The 26,671-nt window shown below is 35.0% G+C and overlaps 1 protein-coding gene across 2 annotated transcripts in view; it reads left to right on the top strand.

The window, feature by feature from the left end:
• Positions 1–26,671, top strand: part of ANO3 (anoctamin 3) — a 456,805-nt gene that overhangs the window by 21,456 nt on the left and 408,678 nt on the right. Inside the window, exon 3 of one of the 2 annotated variants that reach the window (XM_046014190.1) lies at positions 10,077–10,531. In XM_046014190.1, the coding sequence (XP_045870146.1) occupies positions 10,378–10,531 (154 nt within the window). In that variant the 5' untranslated portion in view covers positions 10,077–10,377. Of the gene's footprint in view, positions 1–10,059; positions 10,532–26,671 lie in introns of those variants that run through there. The other variant, XM_046014191.1, reaches the window with a different exon arrangement.

Here is a 26,671-nt window from a genome sequence, read left to right as displayed (position 1 = left end):
ACACTATTGGAGATTTTAGATAAGTGCAGGAGGCTAGAATGATACATGTTGAAATGGGTTAGAGCTGGGAGTAAGAACTCAGTAAGAACTCATATTTAGCTTAGTATAGATTGATATAGCTACATATAAAATATTTATAAATATGTGTATAAATACCAATTATTATCAACACATGTATTTCTTTGCTGTGTCAGCTGAGATGGCCTAAAGGAAATGACACTAGGGTAGCAATAATATCCCGAGTGCGAGTACCATACCTTGGTTTCTAATGCCATTCTCCAGCAAAGAAAACTGGATCTCCACAGAGGAACAGTTGATCTAAGAGTGGGGCAGGAAATATGTTAGATTACTCTCAAGTATCTAACAGTGTCAGAAAGGGGGTTGTAAGAGGATCACATGAACAAACTGAAGGAGCTTGCAGTGGTCAAATCCAGAACAATTTCAGCAAGAAAATAAGAAAAAGTAATACTGGATTATAACTCAAAGTATAAAATAAATATCTGTGAATATATATATATATATATATATATATATATATATATATATATATAAACTGATTGAAAAAATTAGTAAGTGAGGGGGAAAACTCTCTTGTCCAAAAGAATTCCAGACAAATAATTTATATACTCTGTTCTCAGGTGGGAAAGTGCTTAACTTCCCACTACTTAAGCATGGGCTATATATTGTGACTTCCTTCCAAAGAAGGAATGGAGAGAGGAAAAAAATTAGTGACTTTACAGTAAAGAAACCTGATGAACATTACCCTACCCAGATGATCAAGGTCAACATCAACAGTGACAAATATCATAAATGGTATCTACCTTTTGTTTGATGGAATGAAGTTGTTACAGGGTTCTTCTCACAGACTCAAAGAATGAATCTTATGAACACAAAGGGTGAAGTGATAGTTTATTGAAAGTAAGAACAAGAAAAAAAAAAAGGATCTGGAATTAGAGGGGTCCTGAATGGGTTGCCCAATGAGGGCTTTTATTTAGAACTGACTAAGAAACTTGTGGCCTTAAAATTCCCATGATATCTTTTGTTGAGTAGGGATTTATGATAACATCTTGTAATGCTTGACTTCTCTTTTGAGGTCTGGTCATTTTCTATGGTCATTTTTTACTTTCTATGGTCACAATATAATTATCAGAAAAAGCATTTTAACCCTAGCAGTTGAGACAGAGTGGTCTGGTTTTTCTTCCTTATCTTTGTTTTCATTCTGTCTCATTCTGTCTGCATTCTCAAAATATCCTCAGAGCCTAGTTGGAACCATTTTCTTTCCCTACCTAAAGTCCCATTCTTTCCCAATTCAAAATTACTTTAATTCTGTGATTTTGCTCTCCCAAAACCCATAATCCCAGTCTAAGTATGAGAAGAACATCAGATAAATTCTAGTGAAAGATACCTTACATTAGACGTAATGCTCACAATTTTCAATGTCAAAAAAAGTAAGAAACATCTAAAATTGTGAACTTCCTTTAGTCATAATGTATCAGTATTGATTTGTTAATTGTAACAAATGTGCCATACTAATAGAAGTTAATAAGAGAACCTCATTGTAGGGCATATGTGACATGGGCTTGATCCCACAACTCTGAGATCGTGACCCAGGCTGAAAGAAAATTATGTGCTGATTTACCTCATAAACATAGATGCAGTATTACCCTCTGAATCCAGTAGCACTTAAAAAGACTCATTACATCAAGGCCAAGTTGAAGTTAATAAGGGAATAAAAATTAATTTTAAATCTGACAACCAATTTACAACATTAAAAGGGAGACAGGGTATTACAACATTAAAAGGGAGACAACATTAAAAGGGAGACAGCTCAATAGAAATTGAAAAAGCATTTGATAAAAGTCAGCTCACATTTATTATTTATAAAAACAATAAATCCCCTACTCAACAGGGAAGTCTGCTTCTCCTTCTCCCTCTGTCCCTTTCCCTTGCTTGTGCTTGTTCTCACTCTTTCTGTCTCTCTCAAATAAATAATCTAAAACAAAAAAACAAAAAAGATAAATTCTTAACAAAGTATGAATAAAAAGGAATGTCCTTAATCTAATAAAAAGGGTATCTACAAAAAAAGTAAAACTATGTATTTAGTGAAATACTGAAAAATTTCTACTGAGATTAGGAATGAAATAAAAATATTCACTCTTATCATTTCAATCAACATTGTACTAGATTTACTAGCCAGCACAGAAAGGAGAGAAATATGAAAACATAATTACTAGAAAGTTTCCATGATGCTATCACTGCATCATCTCTTGATCTAAACTGATCTAAAAGTCATACCATTTTAAACATCCTCTTGTACATGTCCTTAACTATTATGACACTTTGGAGGAATTTTACCCTTTTTTAAAAAATATGAAATAGTTGGGGTGCCTTGGTGACTCAGTTGGTTAAGGTCCTGATCCTGGAGTCCTCAGATGGAGCCCCAAGTCGAGCTCCCCGCTCAGCAGGGAGTCTGCTTCTCCCTCTGTCCCTCCCCCACTCATGTACACACTCTCCCTCTCTCTCAAATAAGTGACTAAATAAAAAATTGTTTTAAAAATATATGTGACACAATTTCTCATAACATTTCCAGTTGCAATCCAAAATGTGATTTGGAATGTCTTAGGGTTAGGGGAAAGAGGAGAAAAATGGAAATAAAGAAATTCTGAGTCTTGATATGGTCATTAACCCATCTTAATTGATATTTTACTTATTTGTTTCCATTTTTATCTGTTTACCATCATTTGTGCAGTTTCCGTTTAGTTAATTAATTTGCCTTATGATTTCTTCCTTAATTTTACCTATTTTTGTTCCTTGATTTTATTTATTTTTCTTCCTTCACTTTAAATTCTGTTGAAATAATCTGGATTTTTAAATCGTAAAATTTTCTTATAATTATTGACTTGTTTCAGAACATAATTTTCAACAATTGTTTAGTCATAAATGCATTTTTTTTAGATTTTATTTATTCATTTGAAATAGAGCAAGAATGAGAGAGAGAGCACAAGCCAGGGGGAGCAACAGGCAGAGGGAGAAGCAGACTCCCTGCCAAGCCAGGAGCCAGATGCAGGGAACCCGATGCAGGGAACTCATGCGGGGCTCCATCCCAGGACTCTAGGATCATGACCTGTGCCAAAGGCAGATGCTTAACAGACTGAGCCACTCAGGTGCCCCCATAAATGCATTTCTAACTTGATTATTTTTGGTCATCATTTATATATATATGATTTTTTTTCCTGTTTTGAATTCCTTTTTCTGATTCTTTTGTTTTTTTTCCCCTCTTCGGCTGGAGTATTTCCTCAAATAATTTTTTTCAGATATAACACTCATGTTACACAATGTGAGCCTTTCTTGTTTATAATAATTTATTATTCCTGAGCTTTTGAATTATGGAGACATCACTTTCAATCATATCACTCTAAACTTTGCTTTATATTCTGTCATTTGATATTGAAACTAAGAAGTCCTCCTTTCAAATTTGCACCACATTCTTTCCTTTACTGCCAAGTTCATCTTGAAATTGTTTGAGATAGTCTTTGGAATTCAGATCATGTCAAGATATGTGTGGTGTGAAGATATGTACCTTCTTTCAATATTGGTGCATTTGCTTGACATTGATATGATCCTTTGAATTTGAAGAATCAGGAGTTTCTTCCATACAGAAGCTTATTTGTTTTGTTTTCTTGTATTTTTATCATAAATTCCATTTTTCTTTGAGTTTCTGTTTATACATATTAAATTTTCTATCCTCTATTATAATTTCCAACTTTTCTATTTTTGCCCTATATTCAAAATAATTCTTTGTGTTGATTTTTAATCGATTAATGTTCTTTTTGCCAATGATTTACCTGTGGGGCACCAGGGTGGCTCAGTTGTTAAGCATCTGCCTTCGGACCAGTGATTTACCTGTTATCCAGTACTTCTGCTAAGTTGACTTTTTATATGTGCTTCTTACTTACTTTCAACAACGTTTTCTTTTACTCTGTTCCCTTCCCCTAGCACCTTATTTTTCTATTGTATATGTAGAATATTTCTCAACTCTCATTGAAAGTAGGGGGTTAAATTTTCTTCTCTTTTATCGTATTTAATACGATATGGTGAAGTTCATTGGATTTGATGGCTCAGTTCAGTTCTTTAAATTGTTTCTCTTCAAATATCTTTTCTTTTCTTTCAAAAGATCTTAACTCCACAGTTTAAGCAAAGCAGAATGACTCCTGGGTTGGCAGGCAATGACCTACATTACATTCAGTGCATGATTTGTGCCAGTTGCTGTGCCTGGAGACTCTATAATTGGTATTTTGTTGAAACAGACAAACTCCTATGACTTACTCACTGACTTGTCTTCTGCTTTCACCACTGTTGAATGGAACTTGGTGCAACTGTTAATGGGAATTAAAGAAGGAAATTTGGGGAAGGCTGAGTATGTACTAAAATTTCTCTACTAAGGAGACTGGCTTGACTCTCACTTTCCTGGGGCAATCTGCAGTTAGCTGGGGCATGCTCCTTTCTCTGGCCCTGATAGCCAATTAAGGAAATGATTGTCAACTGACCTCTTGCTTCCTTAGTACACAGCTGGAATCAAATAGTGCTTAGAACAAAGCAACATATCTTTTTTTTTTTTTAAGATTTTATTTATTTATTTGACAGAGAGAGAGATCACAAGTAGGCAGAGAGGCAGGCAGAGTGAGAGGAGGAAGCAGTCTCCCTGCAGAGCAGAGAGCCCGATGCGGGGCTCGATCCCAGGACCCTGAGATCATGACCTGAGCCGAAGGCAGCGGCTTAATCCACTGAGCCACCCAGGCGCCCCCAAAGCAACATATCTTGTATTTGCTCCAGTCTCTGGTGCTCCTACAGGGTCAGGGACAGGGTCTCGTCTAGTCTTGGTATTCAGGTGGTCCTGAGTTACACCTGGGCAACTTCCTCTTTGCCTTCATGGAATTGCTCATTACTCAATCAGTTCAGCCCTCACCTCCACCATATATTCCAGAATTTCCTCAAATTTTCTTCTAGTTTACTCTTTTCCTCTTGGTAGATTTTTAAAAAAATTTCTTCAGCTGGTTCAATAGTATTCTATGGTAATTTTTTCAGTTAGTTCAGTGGTTAGCTCAGTGGAAGGCATAGTGGATAAACTTGTGGCTTCAAAGAGTCATTCTGCAACCTTTGCTGACAAAAATATGTCATCTGACATTCCTAACAATTGTTCCTTTTAGGAACTTGTAAATATTTGGACAACTATGTAAAAAGCAAGCCTTACTCTTTTTTAAGAATGTATTTTTATGATGCAGTTAAAATTATAATTATAGTAAGTTTAACCATTTTCAAAATAAGATCAAGTTAGTTTGGCCAGTTAAGAGAACCCAAGACAGATTATACCAAAATTAAGCATACCTGAGAACAAAAAAGGTTTGTAAATACAGCCTGTGTTTTGAAATGAATGAGGGACTAGAGACCTGAATTTACTGTAGTCACTAGCAAGTGAGTGGTTACTATAGTAACAGAAATAAACTGATCCAGATTGAGAGAAAAATATTTGCAGCTGAACCAATCAAAAGAATGCTTTTTATGTGGCATTTCCTGCCATCTCCTGTTTATACTCTAAAAGGCTGAGGGGAAAAACAAAAAGGACATGTTCTGTGTATTAGGATGATGATATGAGTTAAAGGTTTACATAGATATTTTCTAAGATTTATAGCAAACTGTTCTAAATAAAATTGTTAGTCAAGATGTCATGGAAACCCCTTTACTAAAAACTTGATGTCTACAATAAAATTAAGGTAATACTTCTATCTCACCCAATGTTATACGTGAGTTATATCTCAATAAAACTAGGGAGAGGGAATAAAGTACTTATAGACTTAAAAGGAAAAAAAAAACTTGAAGTCTACACAGGCTGGATGGAAGTTAAAAGGTTTTGACTAAAGACTCAGGAACAGAGAACTGCTGAGCTGATTCTTGAGTATCCACATTAACTGAAGATTCATTATTACCAACATTTTTGGAGACCTCAGGAGATGTTTGTACCTAGGTTACTAGTGGAAAAGGACTAGTAACCTAGTACCTAGGTTGCTAGTGGAAAAGTGAGTTTGTTGACAGAGTTTGCTTATCTCTATTACACAAAGCAGTAAGATCTTATTTTTTATATACTGAAGAATAGTAATTCCCTGTTTATGGATATATGAACCATATCAAATGACTGTATGGGATTTATAAATCTACCTGCATACTTACAGTTATCTTAGAGCAAATCAGTAACATTTCTTACACATACATGAACAAATTTTCAAAGGTATATAAATGTAATTGATAACATATTTAAATGCTCATGAATTTCAAGTAGTTTTATATGATTATGCCAGATATTGATACTCAGAATATAATAGTATGAATACAGATGGTTGGGTAACTGGGTGTGTATGTGTGCGCATGCGCGCACGTGTGTGTGTGTGTGTGTGTGTGTGTGTGTTTATTCATATTCTCTTTTGGTTCCAAGATGTCTTCATGCTCAGAAACTAAGGCCCACCACTTGAGACAATGAGGCTATGCTGTGACATCAGAGATCATCCCCTCGGGGATGGGTCTTACTAAAAATCATTTATGTTGTGATTTAACCGCAGCTCTCAGGCCAAATCACATTTTCATGTAACCATACCCTTTAAATCATTGCTTGAAAGAAGGAACGCTTGAGGATTTGGTCAAATTTATGGGAGGTAAGGGGGATAGAAATTACCTAATAGTTAAACACCCATGAGCAACTCAAATTAAACCATTGAGACTGTATCTCAGAAAGTATACCCCACCAAACACCATGACAGATATTTTAGTTGAGAATTGTGAAGCCCATCTTTCATGAGTCTAGAACCTACTTTTTTTCTTTAAATTGTATATACACATTTTTTACCCTTTATTCATTTCCTTGTATTTGCTTTTCTTTTCCTACCAACCGTCTTTTCCTCAACTCATTTTCTCAGTACTAACCAAAATGCATCTTTTCCAGAAGCTTTAAGACAGAGGTTTAGAATCCATAGGGAGTAGGGAAGCAAGTAGAATCTGTATTACTATGAAAGCACTTTGTCAGGTATTCTGAATATGTACTGATACTTTTATATTTATTTTAAGCAATGATAGTATTTGCTGAATTATTATTTATAATTTTACTTCTGATTTTACCTTCTTATATAAGTAAAGTATCATGTAATTAACAGTGAAACGTGGCCATATTTGCCACATTAGTCAGATTTTTCATACCGGTTCCAGAATGGTAGTAGACTAAGCTTGAATAGCATTTTGTTTGTTGTCCATGCTATTGTAATGACAGTCATTCCTGAGCCATGAGCAATAGTTTATAAAAGCATGCAGAGCAGAGAGATAATTTTCTTTCCTTGTTTGTTCAGTTATAATAACTAATGATGAGTAAGACATGCCACTTTTTGTCCAGAGTACTTTTTTTTTTTTTTTTGTATTTTTTTTCCCTTTTTATTTATTTATTTTTTTTTTCAGCGTAACAGTATTCATTCTTTTTGCACAACACCCAGTGCTCCATGCAAAACGTAACAACAATGAATTTACAAACCTTTTATATATATTTTACTTTCTCAAAGAGTGCTGGACAAAGAAGTCAAATTGCTTCAAATATGCCAGTCTTCATGTGTAGCACATCTATTGCCATATCTTGTACTATGGTTATAACTAAAATCTCTTGTCAGTCACAGCTCTCTTTCCCATTGAGTTCAGATTTGGCCCACATCTTCCCCATTGAACCTGTCTTAACATTCATCTGTCTAAGTTAACACCTAACATGGGGTCAATAAACACTTGAATGAATAAATAAATTAACGAATATATAATGGATTTAAAAAGACCATCAAAGAACTAATCTGAACTTCATCTAGTTTGACTCTCTAAACTGAAGGATGGCTTTTGCCAAATTATTTTTTTATGATCTGTCAATGAGTACTTCCTCATGATCATTATGGATTCATGCACTCAAGAACAGAAGATGAGTCAGAATGAGATGCTAAATTATTTTTTCTTTGTTTTTTAGAAGAGAGAGAGAGAGAGAGTGTGTGTGTGTGTATGGTGGGAGAAGGAGCAGAGGTAGAGAGAGAGAGAGAGAATCTTAAGCAGGCTCCATGGCCAGTATGAAGGCTAGCGTAGGGCTTGATCTCACAACCCAGAGATCCTGACATGAACAGAAATCAAGAGTCGAATGCTTAACCAAGTCAGCCACCCAGGTGCCCTTAAATTAAAATTTCTAAGTTGACCAACATAATCTTCCGCCCAGATACTCAGAGGGATCAGATCTTTTACCTCTTAACTAGTACGACAGTATCCACTTCCTCAATCGCTGTCTTTTTAGCATTTGCTCCTCCACTGATCACCTGCTCATATTATGAAATCAATCTTTTGTGTTTCTTAAGCTGTATCTTATTTGACCACCATTTTTTAAATATAGCTTTTCCTCTAAACTTCATTGAGATAACATTTGTAAGTTTAAAGTATATAATGTGATCATTTGATATATGCAGATATTTCATAATGATTACCACAACGAGGTCCATTAATACATACTTCACCTCACAGTGTGCTTGTTGTTCTTATTGTTGGTTTTGGTGATGAGAACATAGAAGATGTACTCTCTTATCAACTGTCAAGTATGTAATACAGTATCATTATCTATAGTCACCATGCCATACATTACATTCCTAGATCTCACCCATCTTATAACTGAAAGTTTTTATACCCTTTGACCAGCATCTCCCATTACTCCCAATCCCAGCTCCTGGCAACCACCAATCTACTCTGTTTCCACAAGTATGGCTTTTCTAGATTCCACATATAAGTGAGATCATGTAGCATTTGCTTTACTTTGACTTATCTCAGTTAGCATTGCACCCTCAAGTTTACTCCATTTTGTCACTCATTTGTAAGATTTCTTTTTTTTTTTAAGATTTTATTTATTTATTTGAGAGAGAGACACAGAGGGAGGGGGAAAAGCAGACTTCCTCCTGAGCAGGGAGCCCAATGAGGGACTCGATCCCAGGATTCTGGGATGATAATCTGAGCTGAAGGATGACTCAGCCACCCAAGTGTCCCTGATTTCCTTTTTTACGGCTGAAAATATCCCATTGTATATCACATTTTCTTTATCATTCATCTGTCAGAAGACACTTAAATAATCTATGCATTGAGTACTGTAAATAATGTTGCAGTGAACAAAGGGTGCAGATATCTTTTTGACACAGTGATTTTATTTCATTTGGATGTATACCCAGAAATAAGAATGCTGGATCATATGGTAGGTTTTTTTATTGTTTTGTTTTGTTTTTGTTTTAATTCTTTAAAGAACCTCCATAGTGTTTTCCACAGTGGCTGTACTAATTTACACTCCCATCACCATTGCATAAGTGTGCCCTTTTCTCCATGTCTTCAATTTCTTGTCTTTTTGATGATAGCTGTTCTAACAAGTACAAGTATGAGGTGATGCTTCATTTTGGCTTTGATTTGCATTTCCCTGATAATTAATGATGTTGGGGTCCTTTTCATGTACTTACTGGCCATTTGTATGTCATCTTTGGAAGATGAAAAAGTGTTTGCCTATTTTAAAAAATTGAGTTACTATTATTATTACTATTACTACTACTTCTACTACTACTGAATTATATGAGTTCCTTATATTTTTTGGATATTTAAATATCAGATAAATGATTTGAAAATATTTTATTCCATTCTGTAGGTTGCTTGCCTTTTCATTTTGTTGTTTCTTCATTGTGCAGAAGATTTGTTGTTTAATTTACCTTTTAGTTTCCACAGTCATCATCATCTTTGAATAAGCATGAGGACTATAGTCTTACAACCCTGACCCTGGAAATATCATTTAGGATTAATTTCCTTCCATATTAAAACATTCCTTGATGAGCTGCCCAGGGGAAAAAAGTTTCATTCTCTTCCAGTCCTTAGCCCCACCCAGCTGATCTTTTGTATACAGAAATGTGAATGAGAACTTCCAATACCAAGTTACTAAAAGCATCTCTGCAGCCTTGCCTATGCCTTCACTTAGCCCATTTTACTTTTCACTGCAGGCTCTCTGAGATGGGGTTAGTGCTGCTGTCATTTTAAGGCAGCAAGATATCGTCAAGAAAACAACTCTAAAATCCATCCGTCCTGTTGAAGTCAATTGCCTAGAAAAGGCATGAATACAGAACATTTAGAGAGTCAGCTCTGCATGTTTTATCTCTTTTGGATTTCCAAGTGAGAATAATCACCGGAAAGCCTGAAGTTACCACTGATTATAATACAGTGATTTTTTTTTCTGTCTCCTATGATTTTTAAAACTTCAGTAGTGTGAACTTTGACTTACATAGCTCTTTAAAGAATTTTACAATGTCAACTGTGAAGTTTGAGCTGGATTATCTTTCTCCTGAAGGATTCAGACATGAGCATGCTTCCAACCCAGAATTTACTCTAACCTGTTTGATCGAACTCTCTGATGATTCTAGTCAGTTGGAACTTCAGCACTCCAATTCTGTCCCCACTGGTAAGCTAAACTTTAGATTGATATTTTTGTGTATCTTACATCTGTATTTTCTTTAATGTCACATATGTAACAAATAAATCTTGATGTCACCTACTTTGTGGTGGTAAAACTGATGTCAATTTTAGTTTCGTCAGTTGTTTTTCCTCAAAATATATAAATAAGTTTCTACAAAAAGAACAGAACATTCCCCCAATAGAGTGAAATGCAAGAAAACAAATTTAAGAGACACAGAAAAATATTAATAGTGAAGTAGATTTTGTTTTTCTGATCTCACTAAAGTCTATCAAGTCTTAGTTTTGTTTGGGATGATTGATAAAATCAGGGATTGTATCCATAAACTGCAGAAAAAGTCCTGCCATCTTTCATTCATCTCTTCTATTTCAGTTTCCTTTTATATAATTATATGAAGGATAATATGTTTTCTTTACCTTCTCATTAAGAACAAGAAAATATTCCTTTTGCTTATGTTATTTTGTGACCTGATTTAAATTCTATATGAGCTGACAATGCTGACAGACTTCGGTGTGAAAATTTTATTTTTTGATATCTGCGGGTGTACTTAGTTATCCAGCATCCAACAATTTTTATATTAGCATTGCAGTTTTGAGGAAACAATGCTATATACTAATAGTCTGCATACATAAAGAATTTCTGTGGGTTTGGATTATAGTGAACAGCTATGAGATGTCAATAATGAATTAGTTGTGCCTTGTAGAAAAAAGTATAATAAATAAATATTTTAAATAAATACGGTTCTAAAGGAAAATGCCTTATGAGTTGGTTGTTTATCTTTCCTCATAAAAAAGACAGTGCAATGAGAGAAGGAAAAGTTAAGCAAAGTCTTTATAGCTCTGGATGTTACATACAGGTCATTAATCTTTGTCCAATGAAGAAGAACTTGTAGAAATAACAAATTCTATTTTGCCACCAGAGGAGTCTTCTAAGAAAACTTGGCATATTCATTTATTTTGAGATGTTTGAAAAGAAGTTTTATGTGACTCCCAACCAATTGTTGATTTGTTGGCCGTAGAATCTTGTATTATATGACTTATTTTATAATATGGGAAGTTCTATAATCAGGAGATATAACAACTTTTTAAAATTTTCTTTCATCCATACTGTTATTTCTCTTTCTTAAATTGAAAGCCTTACTGGGTATTGACCATACAGTTTCATAAATGGAAAAATCAAGGGTTGTTTTTTTTTTTTTTTTGGTGTGTTTGTTGGTTTGTTTGTTGTTGTAGTTGTTGTTGTTTTACAAGTGAACAGTACAGTACAGTAGACTTAGGAAAATATGTAACAAATATGTAACATATTTTTATATGTACCAGTTCAGTCATGGTTTAAATACCCATGTTCTTTTCACCATTTTTTTGTCTTCTAGTAGTCTCTGTTCCAGTTACCACATCTAGTCCAATAAATTCAACTGCTGCCTTTATAAAGCTGACATTACATATCTATAGCGTAAGTTTGAACTCTTCCCCAGTGCCTGGAAGACACTTTCACCTCAATATCCTTGGTGGTGCCTCAAATTCAACACAAATAAGCTAAACTCCCTAAAAATGCCTCCTCCTTCTTACATTCTTATTTTTGTCAATATCCCCCAAGTCACAGACATTCCTTAATATTTGTTGCAATATAAAGTACATGTTTATTTCTACACATATTAGTTTAATATAGGCCATCTTTACTTCTTTGTCCACCACGATGGGCCAGTACAAAACAGGGTGCCTGGCAATAAAAGGTTCTTTATATCTTGACTCATTGATTGCCTGGCTGAGAGGCTGAAAGATTGGCCCTCCTCATTTCCCTAGTTTCATGCACCTGTGTAGTCTTCTATCTCATCTGAACTTCAGGTTTTCCAAAACAAGCTTCTTGCCTATTGATAGCCACACAGTAACTCCTAAGCACAAGCCTGACTTATTCCCACCTTTGTTTACAATCTCTGTTAAGTGTACGTGACCTTGTTATAAACCTGGTGCTCTAGGATCTAAATCTTTTTCCCCCCAGAACTTTGCCAGTTTCATGTAACCTACCTGTATCCTACAAGAATAATTTACACTTTCCAATTACTGTTTGCGTTATTTTTTCAAAATAATTTCTTTTTTTTTTTCAAAATAATTTCTAATAAATATTTCTCCTTCTTCTATTTCTTAAGGTCTCACTGAGAAAAAAGTTACATCATCTTCTTCCTAAATGCCTGTGGTTGACTCTTTATATAAAGGAATATTTCCTATGCCTAACTTCTACAAAAAGTTTGTCCTATATATGAAAGCATTCATATTCTGGATTTTGTTGTTGTTACAAATACATATGTCCATGGCTTCTCTTCTATTAGATTATTTTTCTTGAAGGTAACTGCCTTTTCACAATTGTTTTTGCCTATAAATCATGCACATGTCATAAATATGATAGAGTGACTAAATTTTAAGTGCAGTTTATCTTTTAATTCATTTCCTGTCATAGGGAATACTTGTTCAAGTCAGGTTATACATGCATTTTACCTGCCAAAATACTATGTGGAAATTACCACACAATTTTTTTTGATGATACCATCATATAGGATATTACCAATGTGGAATTCGTCCTTCATTTAAAAATTTTATGGTGCATTGGGCATCTTAAAATCTACTTTGTATGCTAGATCTTTTCACCCTATATTCAAGAGAGTCAAGTTGTATTCATTTAAAATATAATAATTGAAAAAATAATATATATATATTCATTGAATATTTATGACTGAGAGTTAGTGCTTGGGGTGTCTATATGAAAATTAAAATGAGGTATTAGTAGAAACATCTCAGTTGTGTGGCACTATGTTTTTAACATGCATATGCACATATCCCTAGCATGGGAAAATAAAATATAACAGGTGAATGTTAGTCCATAGAGAGTTGAGCAGATATGTTTAAAAAGAAATATGTTCCATTGTCAGCAAAAACAGTGTTTATGACTTTTTCTTACGTAATAACTTGAAGATAATTCATACCTACAGAATCTGACTAGTTCTCATAAGACCTCTATGAGGTAGAGTTCATTTATCTTGAACTTTATTAAATAAGAATTCAAAGGCCAGAAAAGCTAATGTAATTGGACCTACAACACACATATACATATGCATATACATATCTAATGTGTGCGTATGTCAGTGGGGAGTGTGGTGGCAAAGACAGAGATAAGTTGAGTAGCTCTCAATCTGTTTTCTGCCTCTAAACTTAGTGTTCTTTTTTTTTTTTCTCAACATTGCATGGAAATTATGATTAAAAACAGTCCCATGGGATAAAAATGCTTCTTTATGTTTCAGAAATGTATTTCATCAGTAATCAGTAATGAGAATATAAATATCATTCCCAGATTCCGGATTGTACTTTAAATGACTCTTGAGATTATGAACATCTCATCATCATGATCATCATTTTCACCATTGTGATATTAATGATAAGCACATATATATCATTTCCTATATATCAAGCAGTGCTGTGAATGTTCTATATATGTACACATGCAGAAATGTACATACATATGTGTACATATAAAACATATGTACACATATGTAAATATATATATATTTATCCTTGTTAAACAAGTAATAATAACTTCCATCACAACACAGTCTAACATATATTCAAGAATGTAGTGATTCAACTTTTTAAAATTTGTTAATTTCATTTAATCTAGAATTTTGTATATTCTTTAGACCCTAGAACCCTTTTACATAGAACATTTCCTAACATCCTCCAAGACCTGCTTTGGAGATTTGGTGTTAAAGAAATGTATTATGTAATGCCAGTGAAGTAACTGGAGAACTCTAATAAAAAGTCAAGATAAGGTCCTGCTCAGTCACCAACAAGCAGTGTCACTTGGGGCAAAGTTTTAACATCCCTCCTGAGTGATTTTTCTAATCTCTAAAATGTCTAGAGTAGGTTAGCTGATTTTAAAGGCCACCAACAGCTATAAAAAAGCTTAATGAAAATAATTAGATGTAGAGCATTTCCAATGCACATCATTAAGCTAGATAAAGACCAGAATATAAAGAAGGGTAAAGACAAAGCCTCTGTTTACATATAATTTATAACAATAATAATGAAAGTCAGCTTATGCAAAGAGTTTGATAATTTATGGAGTTCTTTTAAATTTGACTTGTACAATCATTCTGTAGATCAAATTGTTTTATTACTCCCATTTTAATAAATAAACTGCATATTAGTGTTATTTTACAGTGAAATTTTAGTAAGTGATAAACCAACGTGAACTCATATTTTCTCCAATTCCAAGTGTTATTGCTACTACACTAGTACAAGTGTGAATACCAGCCTTACTAGTTACCCTGCTACTATGGCAATAGGGAAGATGACAAAAACAGCATTTACTATTTTATTGACAATACCATATACTTGAATCCTAGTCTCATTTTACTCTCCTAATGTTTTGAAGCATGAAGAAGTAAAATATTAATGTAATTGTTCATCGTATTTCAAATATAGAGTTATAGATCACTAATTTACACACCAATTTGCTATTTTCAATTCAGAATGGTTGAATTGAAATCTTTATAAGATAAGATATTTACAATAACTTAATAACCTAAGTAAGACTGTTTGGTGTATAGAAATGTTAATAAGCTGATTTTAAATACTATGCTAATTTTGAATGTGTCCTATATATTGGGTGAATCATTTTCAGGTTGGCTTAATAGTATTAATCATCATTTCCTATCTATATTAGGAAATATATTGAACTTCAATAGTTCCTAGTAAGCCAACCCTAACTTTTGAGTAGTTATCATTAAATACTAGAAGTTGACCTATGGCTGCTGTATTTAAAAATTGCCTTTATTGGGGCGCCTGGGTGGCTCAGTGGGTTAAGCCTCTGCCTTCGGCTCAGGTCATGATCCCAGGGCCCTGGGATCGAGCCCCGCATCGGGCTCTCTGCTCAGTAGGAAGCCTGCTTCCTCCTCTCTCTCTGCCTACTTGTGATCTCTGTCTGTCAAATAAATAAATAATTTAAAAAAATTGCCTTTATTTCCATAAATGACTTGTTTCCTTCTCTAAATACTTGTTTTTAAAGAAAATCTCAAATCTTAGCAATGTGCTGGTGTATTATAGATTAATAACAATATTTTGAGCCAAATAAGAAACCTTTTTATTGTCTTTTATTTATAGCTGAAGTTTAACTTGAAATGATTTACCCAGAGTCAACATAGTTACTTGTAACCAAAAATGAAGATAAGAAGTTGGGTCTCATGATGTTTTGTCCATTGCATTTTACACTAAAATAAGTATCTTTCCTCAGAGATTTCTTGGTATCATGTCTCCCTGATACCAGATGAAAATAAATCTACTCTGCTGAAGTACAGCTTAAGTCATAAGACAATTAACTGTTTCCTAAGAATAGCAGAATTTAAGGTCTTATAGGATCTCAAACAAATACCATATTTTTAAAAAAGTGTTACACTATCCACTAGTAGCCAGAGGAATAAATATAAACATTTATAAACATTACCTAGCCCCATTAAACCACATGATCACCACACACACATATTTAGTATGTAATTAGTATGTATGTAGTAATTCTCTGAGAATTTGACTATATTCATCTTCCTGGATAGGTCTTGGAACCTAGAAATGACTGACCACTCTGCAGCCATTACAGCTGTGCTAAGGTCAGCATAAAAAAAGAAAATCATCATCCTGGGTGATTTGGGGCTTTATGAAGTGGGCTTTGCACTGGTTCTTTCTTTGTCTCAGGAAATGAAGAGCATGGTTTCTAAGGATATGCAAGGAGATCCAAAAAATAGATTCTGTTCTGTGACCTTGGAATGGAGGGTGAGCATTCAGCTAGTTGCAGCCCAGAAGACCATCTCTGACCAAAAAGTAAAGGGCCACTGAGTGGCCTTTTTCGCTTAGTTAGAAGGAATTAGAGGTCCTAACTTTTTAAGATGCTTAGAATGATGACCTGTTGCCACATGACTAATGAGTTTATAAAGCTGCCATCATCAGCTATTTATATCTATTAGTTATCTACTCTGTGCCTTGCTCTCTGCCACTTTCTAAGAAATGTCAAGTGTCTGGATGGTCCAGCGCTTGCTCTAACTCACTCTCTAAGTCTAGTTATGAAAAAAAAAATGTATGTGATTGAAATAGGTAACTATTTCTTCCTGTCAGTCTCATTTAGGGCAGGAATCAGCTGGAGAATAGTGCTTTAGTAGGGTGGTTTCCAAACCCCAAATATAGTCCATGGAGCATTTGCATTCAAATCACCAGAATACTTGTGATTCTTGGGGATTCTAGGGTCCCATCCCAGATAATGTATATGTAAACTCTGTGGATACAATCAAGGAATATAGATTTTAGAAATACCTCATTATGTTCATACACACTAAAGTTTGAAAATCAATGCTTTGGTTAAGTGTCATGATAGGAGAACCAGCAAGAGCTCCCTACAGTGATCCCTATATTATGGCACTTGTTTCAGATAATTTCTGATCATAGTAATCTACAGCCAACTATAGCTTTTTTGTCAACAAGCTTTTTACTAAGGCTGTTAATCCATTGACATACTTGACAGAGTGTTTTTCTTTTTCTTACATTTGCATATTACCCTCAGATAAATTCGGATCAAACACTTCCAAAGAGCCCTCTTTCTCATTCTTTATATAAAACATCTCATTTTCGCTGTATTGGATGCCCAGAGTATCCATTTCTGTGACATTGATATCAATGTTAAATGTTTATTTTCTGCATTTGATCTTGCATTTAAATGTTTTGCTGTTAGATTTTGGATATAGCTTTCAGCTTTCAGTGCAATTTTATCAAATAGAGCATAAACTCCCACGGGATAAGAGATATCTTGTACTTCAATTCCATTAAGGAGAGACCACCGGAGAGTTCTATGAACTGAGGAGCTGAATTGCTTATTTCTAATATGACTTTACAAAGATGGGCCAATTGATAGAAACCTTCACTTCTTTGTGGAATTTTTCATCTAACTCTGATCTCTTAATGGCTCTGCCTAGGGCCTTCAACTCATCCTGTCCTAAGAAGAACAATCTAAGTTCATATAATATGCATACTTTGGCTGCCATGGTAAAATGAAAAGTTAATGCTAAGGTGATGTTGTAAAATGAAATAACCCCAACAACCATCATTTCTTTAAATGCCTGCTGAAGATATTCTACTAGGAAATGGGTATATCTATTATAATTCAAAATGATAAATTAAAAAATGGCCTTTCTGATAACATACAGGGTATGCTAATGGAAGTATTGATAAGTGGCCACAGCATACTATGTAATACCTGGATGGTATACAGATAATAACTGGATGGAGATACAGATTGATACAAATACATAGATTTATCTCCTTAAAGGTATCCTGGTAACTTGTCCTCCTGATAGCAGATGAATGAATATTACTCTGGTTTTTTTTTTGGAACAGGTCTCAGTACCTTAGCTTATACAGCACTTTGTACAGAAAATCAAGAATTGTGGTGAAATGTTTATGATGAGATACTCAGGTTGGCATGGTGAAATACAGCCACAGTCTTTATCCATAAAGCTCTTTCTGGGAAGCAGTTTATGAAGGGCTGTCTGTAAAATAGTGGGTGGGTTCTCAACTTACGGTATAAAATCAGGTATGCTACTGATAATTTATAACCAGTTATAGAAAAGGTACTTAACTTGCAAGTGTTATTCTCTTCAAAAGTACAATAGATTCTAGAGTCTAGAAATCATTGTAACAGCTTGATAAGGTTTTAAGCTAAGTTTTCAGGGGGAAAAATTCATAGAACATGCTGATTACCAGCATGAAAAGAGAAATAGCAGCTGCTGACTCAAGTCATGTTGCTTCTGCTGAGACTGCAAAGCTTTTCCCTCTGCTCTGACCCCAGAGTACACTGAAAATCACTGAGTAAACAGGAAGAAGACACAGCAATACCCCTTTAGCCCAATCCTCTGCTGTGATCGGTTTCTTCCTGAGTCACAGCTGAACTTCTACTCTGGAGTGGAAAGAGCTTCATGAGAGAGACACTGGCCAAGAATAGTCGGTGGGTGGACCCAGCCAGAGAAAGCCACTCCAGACCTGTTTCCCTAGTTGAAAAACAGGGGACTTGCAGAGTACATTCTCTGAACCTCTTTCAAAAATTCTCTGATTTAATCTTATAGGCATTTACCCAAAAAAGGCTCTATCGGGAGAGTAAATTCAGCAAGTCACCATAATTTCTGTTGCTTTACTGCTTAATATAAATTTTCCCACTGGGAAAACTCATCAATGCCTTCTGACACCCCAGCTTGCTATGGCTGTGTATGGTCTCATCCATCACTCTTGGGCTTTTTCAAAGCTCATTGTGCTACATGACATGGAGATACTTTTCATGTCCTCAAGAATGTCGGAAAAACCACTGCTTGTCCCTTGAGTCAGCTGTGGTAGATCCTATTATTCAGAGTGGTGTTTTGCTTATTTTTAGATGACCAATGAACTACCTACATTTCCCATGTTTGTATCTTATTTTCACATTCTCAAGTTTCAGCTTTCATTTTGCTTGTCCTTTGCTTTTTCCTGGTATATAATTTGAGTTCTCAAAAGCTAAATATACTTGTTTGTGTTCTCTGAAAATTCTATATAGAAAATTCCTGCTCTAATTTATGAGTAGAAAAATATATAAACTACAAATATAATCTTAGATTTAATGTTCCTACATTCTACTTTTTATAAGTTAATCCAAAAGTCTATGGCATTTATTTTTACAGTTTTTTGAGCTGCACATTTTAACTGAACACTGACTGGTTGCTATAGAAGGAATTGTCTACATAAGCATACACCCTTTAAAATAATGCAGTATCTTCATGTAAGTTAAAATTGTGATTCTGCATAAACAACCATAGAGAGGTAATTGCTTAGACCCTAGTCAAGCTAGAGTTCAGAGGTTGCTCTGATACTACTTAGTTGTGTGATTTTTGTCAATCAGAAAATTCAGTGAATATCTGTATGTTTCTATTTCCTGATATATAATAAGGGTATGCAAATCTCTACCTAACAGAGTAGTTAAGAATATTAAATTAAACAACAACAGCGATAAAACATTCAGCAAAATAACTAGTAAATATCTAGGAAATGCTGTTATTCTAAGTATATAATATAGGATAGCTATATTACAACAGTATTCCAGAATGTGATGATTGACCATGTTCTGGTGATCACAGTCCATATGAGGCAAATCGCAGAATCTATGTAAGGCAGACTGAGCTGCTCAGATTCAAGTAATCCACAGGAACTCATGACTATGCAGACAATAAAGGTCACAAACTTTAGGAGCATTTGTTTTATTTGTTAAGTTATCCCATTAATGCTCAATATTAAAATAAATGTGGGTTTGGTAGGATGTAGAATAACTACCTAAATTAATTTTTGTAATAAGATACTGCAAAGAAAACTGTTCTCCTAGAGATGTGTGTGAGCACTCATTTTCTCTAACAGGAGAGACATTTCTAGGGGAAAATTTGTGAGGCACTGGAAAGAAAACAGGTGTTGGTTGCATGAGAACCCTGGTGTCAGTTGGCTGCTTGGTCAGTGATGTCCCATGATGCTGGAGGGTGCTCAGTGCATTTGGTGAGGCCAGTAGTCTGTCCTGGATCCAGTGAGGCTCTGCTCGTTTTAGCACTGACATCCTGAATCAGTGTTCTCTTCTCAGGGTGTCATCGGTTTTCGAAAGCAGCTGGGAATTTTACTTTACTTCATTGAGAGTTGGGAAAGGGAAACTTTTTTGTGTGTGCTCTAAATTAAACTTCTGTATTTTGTTCCCATTACAGTTAAAAGTAGGCAGAGGTAAAGTCTTCCCTGTGTCCATCTTTAAAAGATTATCTAGTCTTTAGAGGTGAGATGCCTTATCTGAACATTGAATAGTGCACTGAGCAAGGAGGCAGAGATATTAGAGACAATCATGTATTATCTAGATTAACTTGACTAACCTCATAGATGGGAAGAGATAGATTCACAGGCTTCTCTTATATGAGAATGTGAGAGTGAGCTCAAAAAAGCAAGACGAGTAGCTTGCCTAATATTACACAGATGATTTGATATAGAGGTCAGTCTGTAATTTTCTCCATCCTGTATTGTCAGGCCCTCATGTGTCTTCTAACTCTCCCGGGTCATCATGATAAAGGATGGCTGGACTTTGCCATATAGGACACCTCTGGCTATGACTCACACATAGATTTTAGAGCTTGCGACGGCTACTTAATATTTCTCTGCCTATTCTTAGTGGGATACCTGCTTTATAGAATTGAACGTGGGATTGAGAAAGTATTTGAAAAAAATGCCTTGTGGAGGGACAGGGTTTAGAATATATATTTAATGGATATGAGAAGTCTCCTCTTTTCCTGCTTCCAGCATTCTGCCTACTATATTACTCGCTTGTGTCTTCTCAACTCAAAAAGTGTTGAGCCATTCATATGAGTTGCTCTGAGGACTGGAGGTAATAAATCTAAAGTCAAAGTGTTCTACAAATACACATATCACTGTGACTTTTCTAATTAATTCTTGCAACCACATGATTTTTAAATCAAACTTCCTTGAAAGTGATTTATGATTAATTTCAAAAAAATAAAGATCTGGGGGTATTGGTCTAAACATCTCTTGTAATGTAAGAACTCTGATCTCGTCATTCCTCAGTTTATTTTTCATTACCACTGAAGAAATTATCATTCCCCTCTATCTGTCCTGCTGATGTTTTCTTCAGAAGTCTTATCTGATGCCACAGTAGTTGAGTACAATTCAGTGTCTCATAGTTCTTCTTTGCCACTGAATATTTGGCTCTCACCAGTCAGATTTCAGAATTTAGGCTCCATTTCCAAGACCACAGTGGAGAAAAGTCTCAAAACAAAAGCATGTAAAGAAGTGAGTTCTGTAGCAGATCCAAGAGCATGGATTTTAGAAATCACCTGATACATATAAATGCTATATATTTCGTAATTTCTGGCAAAAACACAATAATCACAGAGAGCTTGGTCATTTTTTGTGTTGTTTTGCCTTGGAAGCCAAATGAAACTATTGTCAGCAATTTGTCTTATAACCTTATCAGTCACCCTTTAAATGATGAACTGTTAAAAAATAAAATTCCATATGCAGATACTTTTAAATTTGAATTAAAAGGGGCATTTTATCACAGACAAATGGTGAGGAGAATAAGTGGAATTAATGGAAGTTCAAATGTATACATTGTTTATTACCTATGGGTCAACAGTATAACATAAGACCTGCTAAAATGTAAGACATTGTACAGGTTAGGAATTAGGGGCAACTGGGTGTCTCAGTCAGGTAAGTGTCCAACTCTTGATTTTGGCCTATGTCATGATCTTAGGGTGTTGAGATCAAGCCCCACATCAGGCTCTGGGCTTAGCAGTTAGGACTCTCTCTCCCTTTCCTCTTCCCCACATTCTTTCTATCACTTTCTCTCTCTCAAAGAAATAAATTTTTAGAAAAAAAAAGTTAGGAGTTACTTAAAAGGAGACTAAAACATGGAGTCTGCTCCTAGTGTTAGAGAGGACATTCTTTCTGTAATGAAATTAATATTTATTAATATTTACTGAGTAACCATATATACAACATACCATATACACATACACACAAAATAGTTTTGCATTATATATACAACCTATTTTGATACACACCATAAATGTATTTACTGTGTGAGCACAGCTGATATCAGCTCTGTTCTCCCTAATATCCCAGCACTCAGTGGCATCTCTCGTCCTGTTCTCATCTGTGAGTGCCCCGTGGTAAGTAGGGTCATTCTTTCAGTCTTAGCTTTGTGTTCTCATCTCATCCTGAATGTCATCAGTGTTAGAATCTTTAGTGATAGATGCTTGTAAAGAAGGAATAGGCAGCCATGGACAAAAGAAGAGTCTGCATGGAGAATTTTGCAATATATTCTCTATGTAAATGTGTCCATGTCAAGTTTAATTTTAGTCTTTAGTTTTCTGAAAGTTAAGCTAGGAAAAAGAGTCTTCTCCATGGCTATAAGCCGTGTTTCAATGTTCCTGTGTCAGAATATCTGTTTATTTGTGTTAGTCTTCCCCTGCTGTTTCTTTCTAATGTACATCCTCATGGGTCTTGACTTGGTCACCATTTTAATCCTCACCCACATGAGACTCCTCATCCCCCACAAATATCATATTATGTTCTGCATCCTCTGTCCCCATGTCATCTCACTCAACCAACCTGGTAGGGCGTCTGTGCCTTTTGCATAACTCCAGCCTTTGTAATACAGAATACCCTCATCTAATTATGGAAACCATCACAAATGACTGGTAATGAGCAGTATTCTTCTAGTATAAGTGGCAGGTGTTAAAGAACAGTAAGGGATTTAGGATGGTTCTGGAAAGTCAAATTAGAATTTTAATATTGTACCTTAGTCACATGATGAATTAATTAAATCTTGCTAAGCTCTAACACAGGATATTATACTGTTTCTTAGTGTAAGAGTTTTCTGTCATGCAGTAAACTTTGGAATTTAACTCTCATAGCACATAGAAGTTGCATGTAAATTGAAACTGATCACTCAGGGGAAAAAAGAGGTAACTATTCATTGTAGCATGTGCCAAAGGAAAAATCAATGTTAAAGGATATATGTTTTAAACTTCCAGAAGAAATAGATTAATGTAGCTCAACAATAATAGAAAAGGAAAGAAATTTTAAGCAGGGACAGACTGTTTGAAAGAAAGGAAGGCAGTCCTAGAAAATGAATTGACATAGACTGACCACAGTATACGGTGTCATAAAGTATTCATTTGTGTGTCTCTGCATTCATGTGTTTCTTTATTTTTTGCCACAATCACATCCATACTTCTAGCATGAATACTGTGGATCTTTCTTAGAGAATCAACCCCTTTTCTATTCTTTATAGTAGGTCATATCGTTTGTGCCCCTACTTTAAGATGTGCCTGAGGCTAGCCTTCCTTCCAGTTGTTTCGGTTATTGGACTAATGAATTCCTTATGGGATAGTGTTCATTTGATTTGACTCTTGTATCTGTTATAGTAGGAATAGTTCTCATTTCTAGTTTTGGTAAGGGAGTGACAAGAAAAGGCCTGCTTGGCGAGAGTGAAAGATGGATGTTGCACGATAGGGGAAGGTAAATTAAGTATAGGTAGAATAGTAGGCCTCAATGCTAAATGAATAGCATTGACCAGTACAGTTGGTAGATACCTTGCTAATTCTAGGAGACCCATTTTAGCTTTCCCCACTTTTTAAAGTCCAGGCCTTGGTAACATTAGGCTGGAGCCACAGCCAAATCATCATTCTTAAGGAAGTCTGAAAACTGTGGCCTTAACCTCTGCTCTCAAGGTTCCTGGCTCTATACTCTTTTGCAGCTAAAATAGATAAAAACTAAGCCTCATATAGAAGTTTAATGTGTCCCCAAGGCAACATTGAGATTTTCTCTTCCTCCCATTAAGAGAAATTTTTATTTAATTTGTAGGAGGAGGAGGAAGTGGCTAATCTTAGGCTGTTTACAGAAACTCCTCCAGGGGTCTCAGAGTGGCCTAGCCTGTCTGGTTTGTTCTATTTCAGGGTGGAATCCATGTGGGTCCTTCATGTTCCTGTTTTTCATTTCATGCAGGGATCGGACCTAGGCATAAATTGTACTTGCATAACCACTGAGAGATGTCATGTTTAACCATCTGGTTAGAAAGTGGGCTAACGATTCTTCTACCCTGAAAAGCTGTGGCTACAGAAGTTATTGATTTTTTTTTAAATATTTTATTTATTTATTTAACAGACAGAGATCACAAGCAGACAGAGAGGCAGGCAGAAAGAGAGAGAGGGAAGCAGGCTTTCTGCTGAGCGGAGACCTGATTCGGGGCTTGATCCCAGGACCCCGAGCTCATGACCTGAGCCAAAGGCAGAGGCTTAGCCTACTGAGCCACCCAGGTGCCTCAGAAGTTGGTATTAATGACTTCCTGTGTTTCTATATTGAGATTACCATAGGGGGTAAAAGTCGATGGATTTTATCTTCCTTAGATGAAGAAACTGATTTTTTTTTTCAGTAAATCATTTTAGGACTAAATATATAAGGCCTGTCTTGGCAGTTATGGTGTATAATAGTTGCAATAGAGGCCATTTTCCCCTTGTTTATGGGAACTGTTAACAAAGTTTCTTCTAAGAAACCTTAGTCACATTCTAATCATGATGTTAATGGATAAAACCATACACTCTGAGAGTGCTTGACTTATGACTGTAGAGTATCCTACAGATTTAGAAGGGAAACTAAGCCTGTCCAATCATAGTGGAATTTAAGACCTTAGTTAGAAATTCTCAGCTTGGGGAAAGGGTATGAGGCTGGTACTGAGCCTTGAGGCAAGCATAAAGCGAGACCCTGGTGTTGTCAGCGACTATCTGTGGAGTCTAATGATATAGAAAACCCAGGGGAAGCAGAGCCAAGAGAATGGCATTACTACAAAGTCTGAGTATGAATCAGGTTCTAACTGAAGCTAATCTGAACCTGGAGCTCAGTCAAATTAAGTCCATTATGTTTTCCTAAGCCAGTTTATATCAGGATTTATGTAGCTATTTTAGTTTGGTGCTATAGGAAATATTTTCTCCCTCTGCCTCATCCCTTTGAAACTTCTTTCTTTTTTCCTTAAAATTTCTCTCAAGTATACTTCAAGTATTTCTTCCTCTTTGAAGCTTTTTTTTTTTTTTTTTTTTTGGACACAGCTTGGGAAGTTTGTTATTCTGTTATAATCTTTATCATATAACACAGTGATATGTTTGCTTATCTGTATCTCTCATGGTGGAAATTACTATAATTCATTTCACATTTATTCTATGTTACATTGTGTTAAGCTTTGGGGATATGGGGCTGAACAAGACAAACATTGTATGTGCACTGTGTAGACTATTCTTCTATACAACAGACACTTGCAAAATACTGAATTAGCATGCAATTCAAAACATTCATTTCTGAATCTTTTTTGACTAACATCACTCCACGAAGATCTTAAATCTTTACTGAATATCCACCATTGCCTTTATTTCTTAACATTTCGAGAGCTGATGCTTCATTTTCAAAAGCCATATATCTCAGATCTTCAAAGAGTTCTCAAATCAAAACTGCAGAAATATTTACCAAAACAGATAAATTTCCCTGTGAATCATAATGTCCTTAAAAGTTACATTTATAACACCATGTAGACACAGTCCAAGCTTGCCATCTTTTTAATTTTCACTATCATTTTATTGTCTATGTTGTAAAAAAAATATTACAGTGACTAGAGAACTAATTGAAATGGTTTAAAAAAATACTTTTTCTTATTTCCGTACACAGCAGACTATAGATTGTGTTCAAGTGATAGATCAACACTGAATTTGACAACTCACTCTTAAGAGCATCTAAAACTATTCTGCCCAGGCCAAGAACCAAGGAGGTATTAGATATATTGGCTTTTTTTAATGTAACCTACTAACTTCAGTTGGACTTTTATCCTGCCTTATGCCAGGGCCCATTTTTTCAAAAGAAATGTTTGCGTATGTGACTTTTCAAGAGTTGTCATTTACTTAAATGGTGAATGGAGGAAAGATGAGGAGAGAAAAATATCATGCGTTCGTGCTGGCTTTGATCTAAACCTAAATGACTCATACTATTCAACTTTGCAAGTTAATAAATCACAAGGGGAATTATATTGTGTATTTTCAATGTGTTCAAGAATATAGAATCCATGAATATCAAGTTCATAAATACCATTATGGTGGAATAGTAATATACCAATTCAATGAAACTCTTAAGTTACTTGAAGGGATAATGATTTGTATATTCCAACTATGTAAGTAAAATATCAGTAAATATTTATAATACATATTTTAGTAAAATACTTGGTAAATATTTTAGTGAAAAATAAGTAAAATATTACTTTTTATTCTGTGTTTCTCACATATAGAAGTTATATTTTTATTACTGTCCCTCAGAGCCTTGCAGGTCTCAACATACAGCTTATCAAATGAACGCTTGATCACTCATAAAACCCTATTGGAGTTGTACTAGTAATTTTAGGCAAAACAGTCTCATTTATGCTCATAATCTGTTGCTACCATTGCATTCATTTATGAAAAAGCCATTTAAAAGTTCGGGCTGCAGCTGATGTTGGAAT

Source organism: Meles meles, chromosome 8 (genome assembly GCF_922984935.1).
Source record: "Meles meles chromosome 8, mMelMel3.1 paternal haplotype, whole genome shotgun sequence".
Lineage (NCBI taxonomy): Eukaryota > Metazoa > Chordata > Mammalia > Carnivora > Mustelidae > Meles > Meles meles.
The sequence above is the reverse complement of the archived record's forward strand: the minus strand, read 5'-3'. Positions and strand labels throughout refer to the sequence as shown.